General features: G+C 39.6%; 1 protein-coding gene across 1 annotated transcript in view; it reads right to left on the reverse strand.

Moving 5' to 3' along the window:
- Positions 1-244: 244 nt before the first annotated feature.
- The window catches only part of CFTR (CF transmembrane conductance regulator), a 211,267-nt gene continuing 193,560 nt past the window's right edge, over positions 245-17,951 (reverse strand). The window contains exons 24-27 of the mRNA XM_032644014.1: positions 15,983-16,072; positions 3,861-4,033; positions 3,119-3,224; positions 245-1,962 (exon numbers count right to left, since the gene is read on the reverse strand). Of these exons, the coding sequence (XP_032499905.1) occupies positions 1,762-1,962; positions 3,119-3,224; positions 3,861-4,033; positions 15,983-16,072 (570 nt within the window). The 3' untranslated portion in view covers positions 245-1,761. The remainder of the gene's footprint in view (positions 1,963-3,118; positions 3,225-3,860; positions 4,034-15,982; positions 16,073-17,951) is intronic.

Genomic DNA, 17,951 nt, shown 5'->3' on the forward strand with positions numbered 1-17,951 from the left:
ATGTGAATGTACTTAAAGCCACTGAATTGTACATTTAGAAATGGTTAAAATAGTAAATTTTAGGTTATGTATATTTTACCACAATTTAGGAAAAGAAATAATTTTTAGAGTGTCTTAATTCACATAGGATTCTCAAGAAGCTATATCTAAAGGAAAGATTCATGTTTTGTGTACCATGATCCTTAGAGACTGAAGTAAGAGATCAATGAGACACGATTAATGAACACATCTGAAAACCCCTAAGTTTCACACAAATATATGGATTTTATTGACACACGATATTTTCCTACAGTAATAAATAGAATGCAATCTTAAGGGTTACTCTGGAGTTGAGAAGGCAGTGTATCCTTGATAGGGGTGGTCAGATTTTGTGGTACCATTTTCTTTAGAACTGCATCTAAGAGGGAACAAGTGTACTGGCCGGGAATCACACAGGTATATGCAACATCTGTGTGGGCCCTACTGTTTCTCTCCACACCGACATAATTCATAATTTAAACTGGCTAATATCCCCCAAGGTTTCCCCTCCTCCCAGTTTTAACATATCATAAAAATAGCTAGTGCCATAAAAAGTCAACATTTCAAATATAAAAATCTCTTATACAAATATAATTCATAATATAATCAGTCTTAAATACAGCCATTTATATGAGTTTGAAACATTATTAAAATAAATATTTCCTAGAGAAAATTTCATTTGCATCACAAAATTATAAAACAGAAGCATATAAAACTAATTCATGATTGACTCTACTTCAGTGTGTCCATTATCTCTCCCGCTCAGTATATACAGTATGAAGTACACATAGGTAGCCTGAAAACACACCACATCACCCTCTCTATACCTAGATCTTTGAATTTCATGTACATCTACCTGTAGCGCCCACAGCCTACCTGCCTACACACTCTACCTGGAGCTTCTGGGTGATGAAGGGTTCTCCTGCACCAATTTGCATTAAAGCGTTTTTCCAGCCATCCTTCAGTTCAGAAGTCTTATGAGCTTGTTACTTTCTGGAAGCAGACATCTTCTCTTCCAAATCAAGGGAGCTACATCCTGGTTCCCTACATGGGACTGTAACACCCCGTTTCCCAGATAAGGGATGTTTTCTGATTTATTTGCATTTGGGTATTGCTGAATGGTACTAACCCTGATTTCCAAGGTCGGGAAGTTCTGTCTCCTGACTGATACTTAGGTGTTGTGTGGTGCATATTTTGATGGGCTGTCTTGTGACTCTCACAGCATTCCATTACTTGCTTGGAAACGGGGCAGTCTGAATCCTTAACAGACAATATAGCTGTGTTTTCAAATATCGTGGAGAAAGTGGAGAAAAAGGTATATAAACATATATAAGCCACTAAAGTTTCCAGTTATCATTACTTAATTGTATCTCTAAGTAGTATGATTACAATTCTTCTTCAATAATACAAATGAGTAAGTTTCACTAAACAATAAGTTGAAGAATTAAGCTGGCTGACGTTTACAGCCACCTTTCCAGTGATGACCAAAGGGAAAAGTTTTCAGGAAAAGCTGGCTTGCGATTCCAAGTGGTAAACCTTCAAGGATTTGAAGTACCTGTCACACGGTTTGACCATTGCCAGGAAGCCATTCATCCACGGGAACATCCTTAATTCTTCTTACCCAAAGTTTTCCTTTTTTAAAAAAACATCATTCCTCCTTGTTTTCTGAGGCAGAAACTCTTTTCTTTTTTCTTTTCTTCAACTCCACGCGTGAATGTCCCAGGCAAACCTTTGTTCTGCTCTCTAAAGCCTTGTTTCTTGTACCTCTTCTTCCGTCTCCTCCTTCAGGGCAGCGATTTTGGACCGAGACCTCTGCTTGCTCGAGTTCCGGTGGGGGAAGAGCTTCAAGCGGACTGTGGGGCTGATCGCCTGCCGGAAGAGGCTCTTCTCGCTCAGCAGCCTCTGGATGGAGTCATACTGCCGCACGCTATTCTCCTCTATGACCTAGGGAAGTGGCCGTTAGTGAGATCTCGGACAAGGAGGCAGGGCGGACCAAAGCAAGGCAAGAAGGGCACAGGCTCAGAGGATGAGGAAAGCCAGAAAGAACACACAGCGCGTGTCCAGAGGCTTGCAGTCTGAACAGTCAGGGAGAGCTCGTTTCACTGCTGAGTCCTCGTGCTTTATGGAGCTTCTACCATTTGTGAAATCAGCTGTAATTTTTTACTTAGAAGCTGGGAGATTGCTTTTTTTTAATTGGTATAGTACTGAACAATGTGCTTCTTCAGAGAACTTTCAGAGGAACTAAGGGGGCTTTGAAAACAAGAACTATTCATGTTAGATCCCTTATGTATTAACCTTACAAATGAGTGTTAAGTCCACAGCACCATAAAGAGTTGAACCACGTCAACAGTGGATTTGAAGCTTAACAATTTCAGATTGGTCAGGATGTGCCTGAGTTGCTGTGCCTCCTTCACTCGTTCAAGCTGAACCTGACCGTAGCTGGGCAAGAGGTTGTAAGTCGGCCCCTAACTTGTCACTCGAAGCTTAGTAATAATAATGGTAATAACAATCCTTCGGTAAGAAAAGCATTTACCTCCAGGAGCCTGAAAAGCCTTAACAGAAATGATGTGATACATCATCCTCAGGATTTCCTTGTGGCTAAACCCAAAGGAATTTGTAAACATCACTTGAAAGAATCTGTGACAGTTTTGAAACCACAGTGAGAAGGTGGTTGGGAGACGCACTAAGCTGAGTTCCAAATAATGGCTAGAAAAATGAAATAAACCTTTCAACTACTGCATTAAAACCATACATCAGGTTGCAAGACAATCCAGGCCTGTCCTGGACCCCATCCATGGGAGATTTAGTTACTGAAAGCATCAGGACCTAGTCTTTTTCATGACTGATCCCCAAATAAAAGAAGCAAAAAGTATAGATGTTCCAATTTATTAATGTAATTTAGTGATAAGCTGCTTTTTTAGATTTGCTGAATTCCAACCTCAACTCGTTGCACAAAGTGAGACACTTGGGCAGGTATTTTGAGTAAAGCTGGATAGCTGTGAGCTTGTACATTGCTGTGACTTGCAGGAACCAGCACATATCAGATTGTTATCAAGAATCAAAGGAGAGATGAGATCTTAGGTAAATTAGAAACACTCACCAAAAATCGTTGACATTCCAACATTGCCTCTATCCTGTGTTCAGAGAGGATTACTGTGCAATCAGCAAATGCTTGTTTTAGGGTTCTTCGAATGATTTGGTATGTTCTAGCAAAGAAAAAATACCACATATAACATCACAGAATGTTAATAATCTGTGTCTATCCTTGATAACATACCTATTCTTCTGTCAGTGTAACTCCTTAAATTATCTTTCCTTGAATCCTTTTAACAGAATGTTGCAATAGAGTCAGCCACAATCAGCTTTCCAACCACAGGGCAGATTCTAAGTTTTCATAAATAAATAGGACAAATATTTGGGGAAAATTTTCACAGTTTGAAAAAAGTTTCCCAAATAAGTATATTTTTCATTATGTAGCATCAATAGTTCTTTATTTTATGCTATAAATATTTCCTATGTTATAAATGGGATAGTAAGGAAAACCGTAAGGACCCAAGTATGCCTATGTAACTAAATATTTTATCACACGTCAATAAGGGGGAGGAGTTTGTATGAAATCGCAAAATTACACTTAGAAGAGAACACATAGCTCTTACACTAGGAAATAAGTACTTGTGCGCATGTCAAATAGTAACTTTTCCACTGGGCAATTATTTCATATCTAGAAGGTAGTCTTCTGCTTGCAGACATGACAGCCTGATAGAAATTTGTGTCAATATGAAGTATGTCTCAATGATTCTTTTCCCCCTGTGTTATTAAATAGCAGGAATTCTGAAACTCACATTGGATCCAAATGAGCACTGGGTTCATCAAGCAGCAAGATTTTTGCTTTACTGAGAACGGATCTGGCCAAGCACATCAGCTGCTTGTGGCCGTGGCTTAGGACACAACCCCCATCCACAAGGACAAAATCAAGCTTCCCAGGAAACTGCTCTATCACAGATCTGAGTCCAACCTGCAGAAAAGAAAGAGGAAAAACACTGGGCTTAGGAGGGGTGGTTCACATACTACAGGGTTAAAAACACTTAAGAGGCTTATGATCTGAAAAGATAGGAGTTCTAAAAGTTTAAATTTCATAACAACCCCCCACCATTCCTGCTATTTGGCTTTAACTGAACAAAAGACTATGTATAATCTTGGCCGCTCTAAAGCATCAGTCTACAGACTGTTTCAGCTCTGTACTTTTCCTTTCATGAGGTTTTCAGGGAATGCCTACTCTATGCCAGGTCCTCCAATAGGGATTAAAGAGACGATAAATGGTCCGTGGGCCCTGCAAAGCTCAGGGTTTATAAAGACATACACAGATAATTATAACACAATTGAATACATGCTAGAAAAGATAATATGTATAGAATGCAGTTACTTACTGTATCATGACAGATTCTTTTATGTTACCTTCCATTCTCTACTCTGTAATAACAGAGCATGAAAGGCAGCAATAAAAATCAACTGAGGAGCCATTTAAAACCACATATGGCAATGTACTACTCATCTCTTTAAGTCATAAAAACTGACTTTAAGAAAGTCACAAAATATGAAGTAAAAATAACTGGAGTTAAAATAGTGGTGTATTACTGGAGATTTAAAGGTGCTTAAATATTCGGGTAGAATGTGAGAGCTGTGTTAGGGTCAATGGCTTATTTTTTTAAGCTAGATAGGAAAAATAAATAGGTTGAAAAAGCAAATGAGATAGAGAAACCCATTCTTTCGAAATAAGATAAAAAATGAAACCTTGCCTCATATCACTTATTGAAATAAATGTGCTTTGACATATATATTTTTGCCAAGTGTTGCTGAGTGTTTGAGACCTAAAGAGATACACATATGATTATATCCTGCCCTTGGGAAGTCTGGGATTTAGTATCGGGAGGTAAGATGTGTTCCCACCTACCTGTAATACAGGCAGAATAAGATAGTGGCCTTAAGACAGACTCTCATGAGTTCAGTGATGAATCTGGAGATGGCCCACATCACTGTGTTTGTTCAGTAAATATTAACTGTGCCTAGGATATGTATTGCAGCCAATATTCCTTTCCTTGAGTGGATTTCTCATTAAAACAACCTCACTTTGTGGGAATTCATTAATGTTTGAAAAGAGTTTCTGAGATGGTAGGGAAAGTAAACATATTAATTAGACAAGGGGGACTATTCTCATGTATCCTGGAAAACTCAAACATAAAACTAATTTTGGATCTAACCAGCTGAGAATATGAATAAGGGCTCTTGGGTGAGGAACTGGAGGACTTGTGTTCTTTCTCTCTTCAACTTTCGCTTTTTATTGGCTTCAGCCTGTGAACCTGCTACATCTCTCCCCTCTTGAAACAAAAACCCCTCATTTGCCTCCAGATTCTCCTTTAGCTATTATTTAACAGATCTTTATTGGAGTATAATTGCTTCACAATACTGTGTTAGTTTCTGTTGTACAACAAAGTGAATCAGCCATATGTATATATATGTCCCCATATCCCCTCCCTCTTGAGCCTCCCTCCCACCCTCCCTATCCCACCTCTCTAGGTCATCTCAAAGCACTGAGCTGATCTCCCTGTGCTATGCAGCTGCTTCCCACTAGCTAACCATTTTAAATTTGGTAGTGTATATATGTCGATGCTACTCTCACTTTGCCCAGCTTCCCCCTCCCCTCGCGTGTCCTCAAGTCCATTCTCTATGTTTATGTCTTTATTCCTGCCCTGCCACTAGGTTTGTCAGTACCATTTTTACTTTTTTAGAGTCCATATATATGCGTTTGCATACAGTATTTTCTCTTTCTGACTTATTTCACTCTGTATGACAAACTCTAGGTTCAGACTCATCCACCTAACTACAAATAACTCAATTTCGTTTCTTTTTATGGCTGAGTAATATTCCATTGTATATATGTGCCACATCTTCTTTATCCATTCATCTGTGGATGGACACTTAGGTTGCTTCCATGTCCTGGCTATTGCAAATAGTGTTGCAATGAATATTGTGGTATATGTTGCTTTTTGAATTATGGTTTTCTCAGGGTATATGCCCAGTAGTGGGATTGCTGGGTTGTATGGTAGTTCTATTTTTAGTTTTTTAAGGAAACTCTATACTGTTCTCCATAGTGGCTGTATCAATTTACATTCCCACCAACAGTGTAGGAGGGTTCCCTTTTCTCCACACCCTCTCCAGCACTTATTGTTTGTAGATTTTTTGATGATGGCCACTCTGACTGGTGTGAGGTGATACCTCATTGTAGTTTTGATTTGCATTTCTCTAATAATTAGTGATGTTGAGCATCCTTTCATGTGCCTCTTGGCCATCTGTATGTCTTCTTTGGTGAAATGTCTATTTAGGTCTTCTGCCCATTTTTTTTTTTTTTTTTTTTTTTTTTTTTTTTTTTTTTTTTGCGGTACGCGGGCCTCTCACTGTTGTGGCCTCTCCCGTTGCGGAGCACAGGCTCCGGATGCGCAGGCTCAGCAGCCATGGCTCACGGGCCCAGCCGCTCCACGGCATGTGGGATCTTCCCACACCGGGGCGCGAACCCTCATCCCCTGCATCGGCAGGCAGACTCTCAACCACTGCGCCACCAGGGAAGCCCTTCTGCCCATTTTTTAATTGGATTGTTTGTCTTTTTGATATTGAGCTCCATGAGCTGTTTGTATATTTTGGAGATTAATCCTTTGTCCATTGCTTCATTTGCAAATACATTCTCCCATTCTGAGGGTTGTCTTTTTGTCTTGTTTATGGTTTCCTTTGCTGTGCAAAAGCTTTTAAGTTTAGTTAGGTCCCATTGGTTTATTTTTGTTTTTATTTTCATTACTCTAGGAGGTGGGTCAAAAAAGATCTTGCTGTGGTTTACATCAAAGAGTGTTTTTCCTATGTTTTCCTTTAAGAGTTTTATAGTGTCTGGTCTTACATTTAGGTCTTTAATCCATTTGGAGTTTATTTTTGTGTATGGTGTTAGGGAGTGTTCTAATTTCATTCTTTTACATGTAGCTGCCCAGTTTTTGCAGCACCACTTATTGAAAAGGCTGCCTTTTCTCCATTTTATGTTCTTGCCTCCTTTGTCATAAACTAGGTGACCATATATGTGTGGGTTTATCTCTGGGTTTTCTATCCTGTACCATTGATCTATATTTCTGTTCTTGTGTCAGTACCAAGATTGATTACTGTAGCTTTGTAGTATAGTTTGACATCAGGGCGCCTGATTCCTCTAGCTCCGTTTTTCTTTCTCAAGATTTCTTTGGCTATTCGGGGTCTTTTGTATTTCCATACGAACTGTAAAGTTTTTTGTTCTAACTCTGTGAAGAATGACATTGGTAGTTTGATAGGGATTGCACTGAATCTGTAGATTGCTTTGGGTAGTATAGTCATTTTCACAATACTGAATCTTCCAATCCAAGAACATGGTATATTTCTCCATCTGTTTATGTCATCTTTGATTTCTTTCATCAGTGTTTAATAGTTTTCTGAGTACAAGTCTTTCACCTCCTTAGGCAGGTTTATTCCTGGGTATTTTATTCTTTTTGCTGTGATGGTAAATGGGATTGTTTCCTTAATTCTTCATTTTGACTTTTCGTTGTTAGTGTATAGGAATGCCAGAGATTTCTGTGCATTCATTTTGTATCCTTACCAAATTCATTGATTAGTTCTAGTAGTTTTCTGGTGGCATCTTTAGGATTTTCTATGTATAGTATCATGTCATCTGCAAACAGTGACAGTTTTACTTCTTCTTTCCCAATTTGTATTCCTTTTATTTCTTTTTCTTCTCTGATTGCCGTGGCCAGGACTTCCAAAACTATGTTGAATAAGAATGGTGAGAGTGCACATCCTTGTCTTGTTCCCGATCTTAGTGGAAATGCTTTCAGTGTTTCACCATTGAGTATGTTTGCTGTGGGTCTGTCATATATGGCCTTTATTATGTTGAGGTAGGTTCCCTCTATGCCCATTTTCTGGAGAGTTTTTATCGTAAATGGGTGTCGAATTTTGTCAAAAGCTTTTTCTGCATCTATTGAGATGATCATATGGTTTTTATTCCTTAATTCATTAATACGGTGTATCACATTGATTGATTTGCATGTATTGAAGAATCCTTGCATCCCTGGGATAAATCCCACTTGGTCATGGTGTATGATCTTTTTAATATGTTGTTGGATTCTGTTTGCTAGTATTTTGTTCAGGATTTTTGCATCTATGTTCATCAGTGATACTGGTCCATGATTTTCTTTTTTTGTGATATCTTTTTCTGGTTTTGGTATCAGGGTGATGGTGGTTTCATAGAATGAATTTGGGAGTGTTCCTCCCTCTGCAATTTTTTGGAAGAGTTTGAGAAGGATCAGTGTTAGCTCTTCTCTAAATGTTTCGTAGAATTCACTTGTGAAGCCATCTGGTCCTGGACTTTTGTTTGTTGGAAGATTTTAAATTACAGTTTCAATTTCATTACTTCTGTGCACGGGCTTTTTCTAGTCGCAGCCAGTGGGGGCTACTCTTTATTTCAGTGCACAGGCTTCTCATTGCGGTGCCTTCTCTTGTCGTGGAGCACAGGCTCTAGATGCGCTGGCTCCATAGTTGTGGCTCATGGGCTTAGCTGCTCCATGGTGTGTGGGATCTTCCCGGACCAGGGCTCAAACCCATGTCCCCTGCATTGGCACATGGACCCCTCTTAACCACTGTGCCACCAGGGAAGCCCTAGCTATTATTTAATGTCTCCCCCTTTTCTCATCTAGAAATCTTAAATAATGAGTGTGTATCTGTTGTCTCTACTGTCTGAGACCATAGAACATTTTTTCCCTTCTTCAAACATCTATTCCTTGTCTTATGAGAAACCACACCCTCTATGGACATTTCTTCTTATTATCACATGTAGGTAATTCTCCCTCTTCCTGTCCCTTGAATATTAGTTTTCCTCATTGCCAACTCTCCAAATGCTCCTTCTGAGATCTCAGTTATGCTCAGAGTATCAACTACCACCGATAAGCGAATGATTTTTCATCTTTATATCCAGCCCTGGACCTCTTCCAAATACTTCTTAATCTTCCATCTCCATGCCAGCCCTATTACAACAACCCTAGGCCAGGCCATTATTGTCTCTTAAGCTTCATACTGTAATCTTAAGTTGACTGTCACCTGACAACCCCACAGGGATCCTTCTAAAATATAGGCTTGACCCCATCATTTCTCTGTTTTAAATCCTATGGTGGCTCTCCTGCTGACAGAATAACTGAACTCTCTCAGATGGCAGATAAGGCATCCAGAATCGAGCCCCCTTCACCTTTACTTCCAGCAGCACTAAACACTCAGCTTGTAGTTCCCCATACACCTTGACCTTCTCAGGTTTGTGCCATTGCTTAGCCGGGAGCACCATTCCAAATACCCCTGATCATCCTCTAGGGCAGTCAGGCACATAGTCACGGAAGTATGGGTGCAAGTTCCCCTGTTAGACTGTTGGCTTCCTGAGGGTAAAGACATGTGCTCTTTAGCTCAGTACCAATGTCAGACACATTGTCAGCCTCAACACATCCATTCATTTGTTCAACAAATGTGTACCGAGCCCCTGGAATGCTGGCCAAACAAAACAAACACAGTTTTGATGAATGACAAAGAAATCCGATTTAAGGAAGAATGACAAATGGTAAATGAATGAGTGCTGGTTTTAGCTCCCCCAATATGGAGTGTGATCTAAAACCAGTCACTTCACCTGTCGGTGTGCCTCCATTTTCTCATCTTTAAGACTCTATAAAACTCCTTAAAAACAAATTATCAAATAAGAAGTTCTTTAACACTGATAGGTCAGTATTTCCTTTCAGATCAATCAGAAATACTTGAGAATTTTTCTTAAGTCAAATTAAGCACCAAGAAAAGTACTGATGAAAGACTGGAGCTATGAAGTCACCCAGAAGCGGCTTTAAGTCTGCACTCCACCACTCGTTGGCTGACGCTGTCAGATGTGTTACTGGAAGTCTCACTTAGCTCACTGGAAAAAAATGGAGAAAATACTAGGATAGACTTCAAAGGCTTGTAATGGGGACTAAATGGGATAATTTGTGGAAAGAGCTTGCCACAGAGTGTAGCTTGTGGTAAGCACCTAATCAACCCTAACTATTAGTATTGTTAGAGCCTGGGAAATCCCAAGACATGGGCCTGGCCACTGAAACGTTTCCCTGGTATGACAGTATGACCTGTAAGACTTTCCCTTTACAAGTTACCTTGGAAAGCAAGTTAGCAGAAAGTGTCACAATACTAGTAATTTACATCATGCTTAGTAACAAGGTTGAGACTTTGGTAACAACGTTGCAGCATGTAGTCTCCCTTTAGATTCACAACAATCATACTCTAGTTTCCTAAGGCCATAGGGGGAAAGCTACTTTAGTGTGTTATACTTTGTACTTTCTCGTGATAGAGAGCTGAGCAAAGTGTGTGGTTCTTACCCAAATGCAACTATTTCTTAACACAAGTAAATAAGTACCTAAATATATAGCACTGTCAATATTTAGAGAAGAAAACTGTATAAAATGAGTGACAGAGTACACAGGCCAATCTAGGGTGCATTTTGCCACATTCCTATATCAACTGTTTTACTCACTACCAAGTATAGTAAAAATCTTTTAAAATCATATTCACTAGAGAAAGGTCAACATAAGTTAGTAAAAGTTTACTAATTTGAAGTCAGTGAATATTTAACAAATGTATTAATTACCTATTTTCTGCCAGATATTGTGATAGGCTTTGGAGAGGAAACGGGAAGCAAGATAGACTAGTAATTGGTTTTGAAAAGATATAAAGTTCTTGTTACCAACTCCATGTGCTGATAAGAATGGCTTAAATTAACCTCGTGATTGTTTGGGTGCTCAGTCATGTATTCCTTAATAGACTCTTAATGAGAGTTTATTAAGTTCTAGGCACTATGGCAGACCTGGGAATTCAAAGATGAATAACACAAGGCTCTGCCTTGAAGGAACTCATGGCTCAGTCAGGGAGAAAAATAATAAGTGGGAAATTACTGTTAAAAGAGAAAAGAGCTATGGGGGGGGGAAAGACTTAAAGGGAACTTGCTACAGAGATCATCTAATTTAGTGATCTTTAACAGCAGAATTCTTTAAAAATAAATATATACATGTATATACACACATATACATATATATTCCCAATATAACATTATTTACACTATTGTCACAAACCACTTTTCAACAGATTAAAAAAAATACAAACTTTAGATTAGCTCTGTCCAAACTAAGGTGAATTTTAATTACTGGGATCTAAACATTTCTAAGTATTTTCGTTCCAACTTAGCATTACAAATTAATCAAAGCATCAAAAGTTTGTGGATATAAAGAACTTTGGGAAGAAAGAATTTGCCAGATTTATGCGGTTGAGCTAATAAATCATATGTATTTCCAAACTACTATTTACAAAGAAGAAATTTTATTTTGTGACATATGAAACTTAAAAGATGTATTACAGTCTGTAAAGGACCAGGTATTTTCTTCAAAGTGTTGACTTTTGCTATTGCTGCCCTCTGGAATGTTATTATAGAGCAAGAGTTTGCTCTTGTGATAAGGAAACATGAAAAAAAAAATCAGAAAAGTGAACTGTGGTTGGACTGGGCAGTTATAAAAATAGACTCTGTCAACTCCTTTAGACACTCCTTTTGCTATTCTGCAGGTTTTCCAGGGCAAATTTTCACCTTAAAAGGCCACTATTTCTCTTAGTCTGTTTGCCCTCTAAAATAGCTTACCTGACTATTGATGTGGAAGGAAGGAAACTATTTTCTAAGTACTCCAAAAAGCAAACAATTACCAAAAAGTCTTCCTTCTAAAAGCATTCTAAACCATTCTAGAACCAACAGATGTGCTGCTTGGATGACACAGGGTAACACAGACTGTGGTGAAGGAGGCTGAGATTATGGACGCCCCTGGGAAAGCTCACTGTGGCGAAAGAGCCCGTGAACCAGAAATCAAGGGAGACAGCTGTTTCTGCGCCCACCACCCAGCTCAGCTAAGTCCCTCCGATGTCTCAGGGCTCAGTGTCCTCATTGCTAATGGTGATACCCATTGTGTGTCAATCACAAGGCTACCTGCATGATACATTACACATGAACCATTTATTTATTCCTTTAAATAAATGAATCAGATCATTCATTCATTCATTCATCCAATCAATGTTTATTGAACACCATCCACATGCCCAACACTACTCTAAGCAAGGAAATACCACAGTGAATATCTCTGCCCTCAAGGAACTTACAAGCCGGTGGTGGACATGGACAAGTTAAGAGGTAAATCTCTCTCCCGTGTGAAGAAAGCTGTGAAAGGGGTGGAGGTACAGGATACACGTAGGAGGGGCTCCTCTCTCACACCTGGAGCATCAGAGCAGGTTTCTGGGAAGAAGTGATGTGTAAGGAGAGGCCTGAATGGTGAGGGGGGTCAGGCAGTGAAGGGCTGGGGGTGCCCCAGGCACAGAGCATGTGAAAAAACCTCTGGAGAACAGACAGCACATGGTACCTTAGAGGAAACAAAGGAAGTCAGTGTAGCTGGATCCTGGCAAGCAGAGGCAGTTGGGGAGGGGGTTTAGAGAGGCAGGCAAAGATGAAATCATGAAGGACGTTACAAGCCACCTTGAGCAGTGTGGACTTTGTCCAACAGGCAATAAGGAGCCTTAGAAGGGGAGAAACAAGTGCTCAGATGCAAGGCTGCAAAGAACAGAATGAACTGTAGGGAGCCAGTAAGAGAGACACCGGACAGGAGCCTGTTTCTAAAATCCACATGAGAATTAGTAGTGGTGTGAGATGGGGATGGAGAAAAGTGAGTATATCCTAGATTTTTGCAGGAGACAGTCTTGACAGGGCTTGATATGTGAAGACAGGTGGAGAAACTGGGAGTCAAGGATGAGACCCAGGTCTTGGCTTTGGGCAACGAGAAGCTGGTGATGCCATCCACTGGAATTGGAAACGCAGGACACTTGTGTGGGTGGGGCAGTTAAGAGACTCACTTATGGACATAAGATGCCTGTCCATGCTGAGATGTCAGGTAGGGAGCTCTGGGGACAGGCGGATTTGGGAGTCATCAGCACAGAAGTATTAGTTAGAGCTAAGAGGATGCATGATATTTCCCAGGAAGAGTAAGTAAAGTAAGAAAACAATTAGAATTCTGGCAAGCAACAACATTTAAGAGACGGCCAGGTAAAGACCTCATGAAAACATGATTATAATAGCTAACATTTACTTAGTACCTATTATGTGCCAGGCATTAGGCTGGGCCCATTATACATATTAGCCTGAAAATGTACAGCAATGCTACCAATTTATTAGACCACAATGTTAGGGTCATCTTTTTGTTTCCTTAAGATTCAGCCTCCTTTGAGATTCTCTTTGGTCTACACAGCTGGTAAAGTCAGTGCTCCTGTGGAGAAGCTATCTGGTCTTGAGTTGTCTGTGAAGGGGAAAATTAGATCTCTGTAGTTCTGGGTCTTAGAAACTCTTTCCCTCCCTTGGACTTGCTTTAAATTCATCCATAGAATTATAAGGCATAGAGTGCCAAGATGAAGGTACGGGCCTAGGGCACAAAGGGTAAGGAAGCTGCTTTGGCCAGTTTTGTTTCCAAGTCTTAGAGCTTGTAACTAATCATGCTCCTCATGGCTTCACACAATTCAGCCCAGATCTGCAAAGATACGGTTTCACGCTGGAGTGCAGGGCCCGATCCAAGGTAGGAATAGAGTGTTTCTTGGCCTGACATTGTCATCGTGCACTTTTGATTTCCGTTTCAGGGAAAGGGGAATTACAAAGAATTGGGCTAAGATTCAAGTGTTTGGCTCTCTGCTGTTACTCAATTCATTTCCCTCTAGAGAAGCAAGTCATACCAAGGTCACAGAGAGGACTAGATGAAATGAAATTCAATCCCAGTTTGCCCTGGCCAATCCTGGTTTACACCTTTCGTCCCATTATCCTGTCCAGGTGAGAAACTGACCCCTCCCCAAATGGTCCTGTTTGGGCAAAGTATATGATCAACCACATAGGACCAGTCCAGACCCCGAAACTTGTAAATCAACGCCTTTTCTGCTTCTCTGGGATGTTGCTTTTTTGTCTGTGCTCCATTCTCAGGCCTCCTCAACAAAAATTTATCACTGCTACTCAAACACATGGCATAACTGTAAGGACAGCAGCCCATCTCTGTTTCTGAACAGCAAATTATTTTTAAAAGGATCAGTAAAAAGATATACCTAGGGGGCTTCCCTGGTGGCACAGTGGTTGAGAATCTGCCTGCCGATGCAAGGGACACGGGTTCGAGCCCTGGTCTAGGAAGATCCCACATGCCGCAGAGCAACTAGGCCCGTGAACCATGGCCGCTGAGCCTGCGCGTCTGGAGCCTGTGCTCCGCAACGGGAGAGGCTGCGATAGTGAGAGGCCCATGCACCGCGATGAAGAGTGGTCCCCGCTTGCCGCAACTAGAGAAAGCCCTCGCACAGAAACGAAGACCCAACACAGCCAAAAATAAATAAATAATTAAAAAAAAAAAAGATATACCTAAGTATGAGTTGATCAAATAAAAATCTAAACAGGTAAAATTTCTGCACATATTGGCATTTAAAATCTTAACCATGTCTTCTAAAATTTTAGATTATTTTTATGATCCTGATTTCTTGTAAACTTTATTGTGACTTGGCAATACTTGCAGATTTTATAAAGTCTAATGTCTTCCTTTCAAAGTTTCTCTCCCACCACACTGTGTTCCTATAGTTCATTCTCTGAAGTCACATCAAAGGCCTTAAAATGTGTCACTTGCAATTTAGTTAATGTTTTCTTTAAAACCCCTGTTTGTTCGGTAATAAGGAAACTTTGATAATGAAGACGGTTAATCTAAATGCATTTTATTAGGGGCATGTTAAGGTTAGACACTCAATGGGTAAGTGTTTAACACTCACAGGCATTTCAAAGCTTCTGTCAAGATCTACTCTGAAGGGAGGAAGCCAAGGAAAGAACATTTGGGATAAACCGAATTGGGCTTTACAACAAGGACCAAATATGTCAGAGACAGTGGAATAAAGCTGTTCTCTGAGAAGACCTTTGGATCTCAATGTTCTTAGGTCCCATAATTATAGTCTGCCACCATCCAGAGCTTTGCACATAAACCTCAAGTCTAGTAAACTGGAACAATTTATGTTCTCCTTTCCTTAAATATAACGCCTGTATTTCAAGGATTATCAGTTAACAGCTAGGGTGTCTGTTAAGGGAACCAAGAATCCCACTCTAGCTCTCCCCCAGCCCTAAATTCCTTAACCACCTGGTGGGTAAATACAGGGTATTATTTAGGAATTTAGATTCCATTTTAATCCATGTATTTCCTATGGTGTCCTAATGACCTCAAGGAATAGAGTCTGCCACATCTACGTCATGTGGTATTTTGGCTGGAGGTGCTCACAGCCAAAGCCTCTGAAGGTGGTTGATTTCTGGTGACTTCCAGAGAAGATTGTAGCCATCTTCAGGTGTTCTAGGATGATCATTAACCTTTTGTGCTAAACCTATGCTTCCCAGAGAAGTATATCATGTCAAACCAAAGCCTCCTTCTTATGCTGGGAAAGTTTCAGAACCTAGACAGGGAGTAGATGAGATGGTGTGGACAGATGCTTCTCTGTATCGGGAATAATCCTGGTGTGCTGTAGGTGTCTGGGTCTCTCCTAGTTCATGTCTCAGTGATGCGCATTTGGGAAGAAGGCCAAAGTATACTATCTCTGGGGCCTGATAGTTGGAGACTTACTACTGAGGAAAGGGCTAGGTCTCATCCAAAAAACTTGGTGCTTGAGGTATATTAGAGTTTTCCATTTTAAAGTTATCCACACACACATGCACATACATGCACAAAAGTGTATAAAATTATCTCAGCTGTGATAACCACTCGTGTGTATGAGCAACCTTTCTCAGAATTACTTCAGTGAGCATCCTTACCTCATCAGCAACTCTCCATATTTCTTGATCACTCCACTGCCCATAAGGATCCAGGTTTTTTCTAAATGTTCCATAAAAGATGAATACTTTCTATATCAATAAAAAAAGAGGAAAGCATGAATAACCTAAAAGACTTTGTATATTTCCCTCATTTTATTGTGAAATATTGCAAACAGAAAAAAATATTTTAAAAAATAGCACAACAAACATCCATGTACTTACCGTCCAGTTTTCTTAAATTTTTATCATATTTGCTTTGCATCTTTTTTAAGAAATAAAATATTACAGCTACATTTGAAGCCCCTTGTTAACACTTATCTAATCACAATGTCCTTAGAATAAAGAAATTGAGATCACTATAAGTTGTGGGAAATTAAATATTTTTTATTCCTAGTAATATTCCTTACTATGAACAAATATAAAAAAGTTAAAAATTATAAGTTTATGAGTTATAATTAACTTGTTAGAAGAAATTCCTATTTTGTTCATGTATTTTCCTTGGATTTCTTTTATGATCCTAGCTTCCTCAGGGATTCTGAAACTCTATGAATTTACAGACACTCAAACACATATGTTCATATGGCCTATAAACCAAGGCACACTTCTACTTATACAACTAGACAGACACAGGAAAGTGTCACGACTTAGAAATCAGTGAAAGAATGAGAATCAAATATTTGTTTAACTGAATGTATGACACAGAAGGGAAGGGAGGCAGATGAGCTGGATCCTGCTGAGGTAGCAAAATGACAATCAAATTTCCTGTAAGGAGCATTGCACAACTATCCCCCCTACTTGCTCCATCACTGTCTACTTAGGTCTGCCTATATGAATAAAAAATTTTTTAAAGAAAATCACTGTCTCACTGGGAAATGCTGATGCAACAATAAAGATAATATTTAGGTCTCTCTCTCTCTCTGTACACATGGGTGAACTAAAAAATACTTTTGATGTAACATTCAGAAAATTTTTTTCTTTACCATTTTTCTTTTGCCTTTGGTTAATAACATCCAGTCAGGAGAATTGAGAACTAAATTCTTTGAAGCTTTAGTTTTCACTAATTGCCTTAGGCTAAGAGAGAATGCTCAGTGCCCAACTGGTCTGTGAGGAACTGCACAAGGTAAGTCAGCCCCGGATGAATGGTGTCTGTGCCTCTCAGGCAGAAGGAGAGTATCCTCACCATGGCAGCCAAGTTCAAGGACAGTCACATTAGAAACCTCAGTCCCCGGGGCATAATTTATGGCTTAAAGAACAAAGTTGTGGTCACATATCACAGGAACCCTCTGGAGAAGGCAACAAGACTTATGCTGGTATTTCTTAATCTGCATCAAATCACGTTCCTAAGGGATGCTTCCACTGCTTTACAGAAGTGAATATAAGAGACAAATATATGACTCATAAGAGATGATGGATATATTTGTACATCCTCCTCCAAGCTTCCAAGTAAATGAAAGTAATGTCCAAATAAGCTAAAGAGAGCAGACAAAGTGTGCTATCAGGAGATTCTGATAAACTAAAGAGAATTAAATAAGAAGTGGCTCTGAGAACGCCAGTCAATGTATTATTGAAGCAATTAGGTTTATTTGGTATCTAAAGTTCAAAGGCTTGCCAACGGAATTTTGCCATTTACTGTTTTTCACGTTTTCTTTTAATATTATGTTTCTTTATATAAAAGCTTCTAGCATTATTGAGAAACATAGGAAATAACAACTGTGAGGGTTTACCAAGTATAAGCCAATGTATTACTTCACTGAAGTTATCTCCACCGGGAACTCAGAGGCCAGAACACAGAGCTCCGGTCTATGGCAGGCTTACCATGTGCCTGGTAAGGCTCTTTACATGTGTTGTATCTTTTTATCTTCATATCAGCCTAATGAAATAGATCTTATTGTACATGAAGAAATCACAGCTGGGAGAAGTTAAATGACTTGCCCAGGGTTACTTAGCTAGTAGTTATAGAGCTGGAATT

Source organism: Phocoena sinus, chromosome 9, assembly GCF_008692025.1.
Source record: "Phocoena sinus isolate mPhoSin1 chromosome 9, mPhoSin1.pri, whole genome shotgun sequence".
Taxonomy (NCBI): Eukaryota; Metazoa; Chordata; class Mammalia; order Artiodactyla; family Phocoenidae; genus Phocoena; species Phocoena sinus.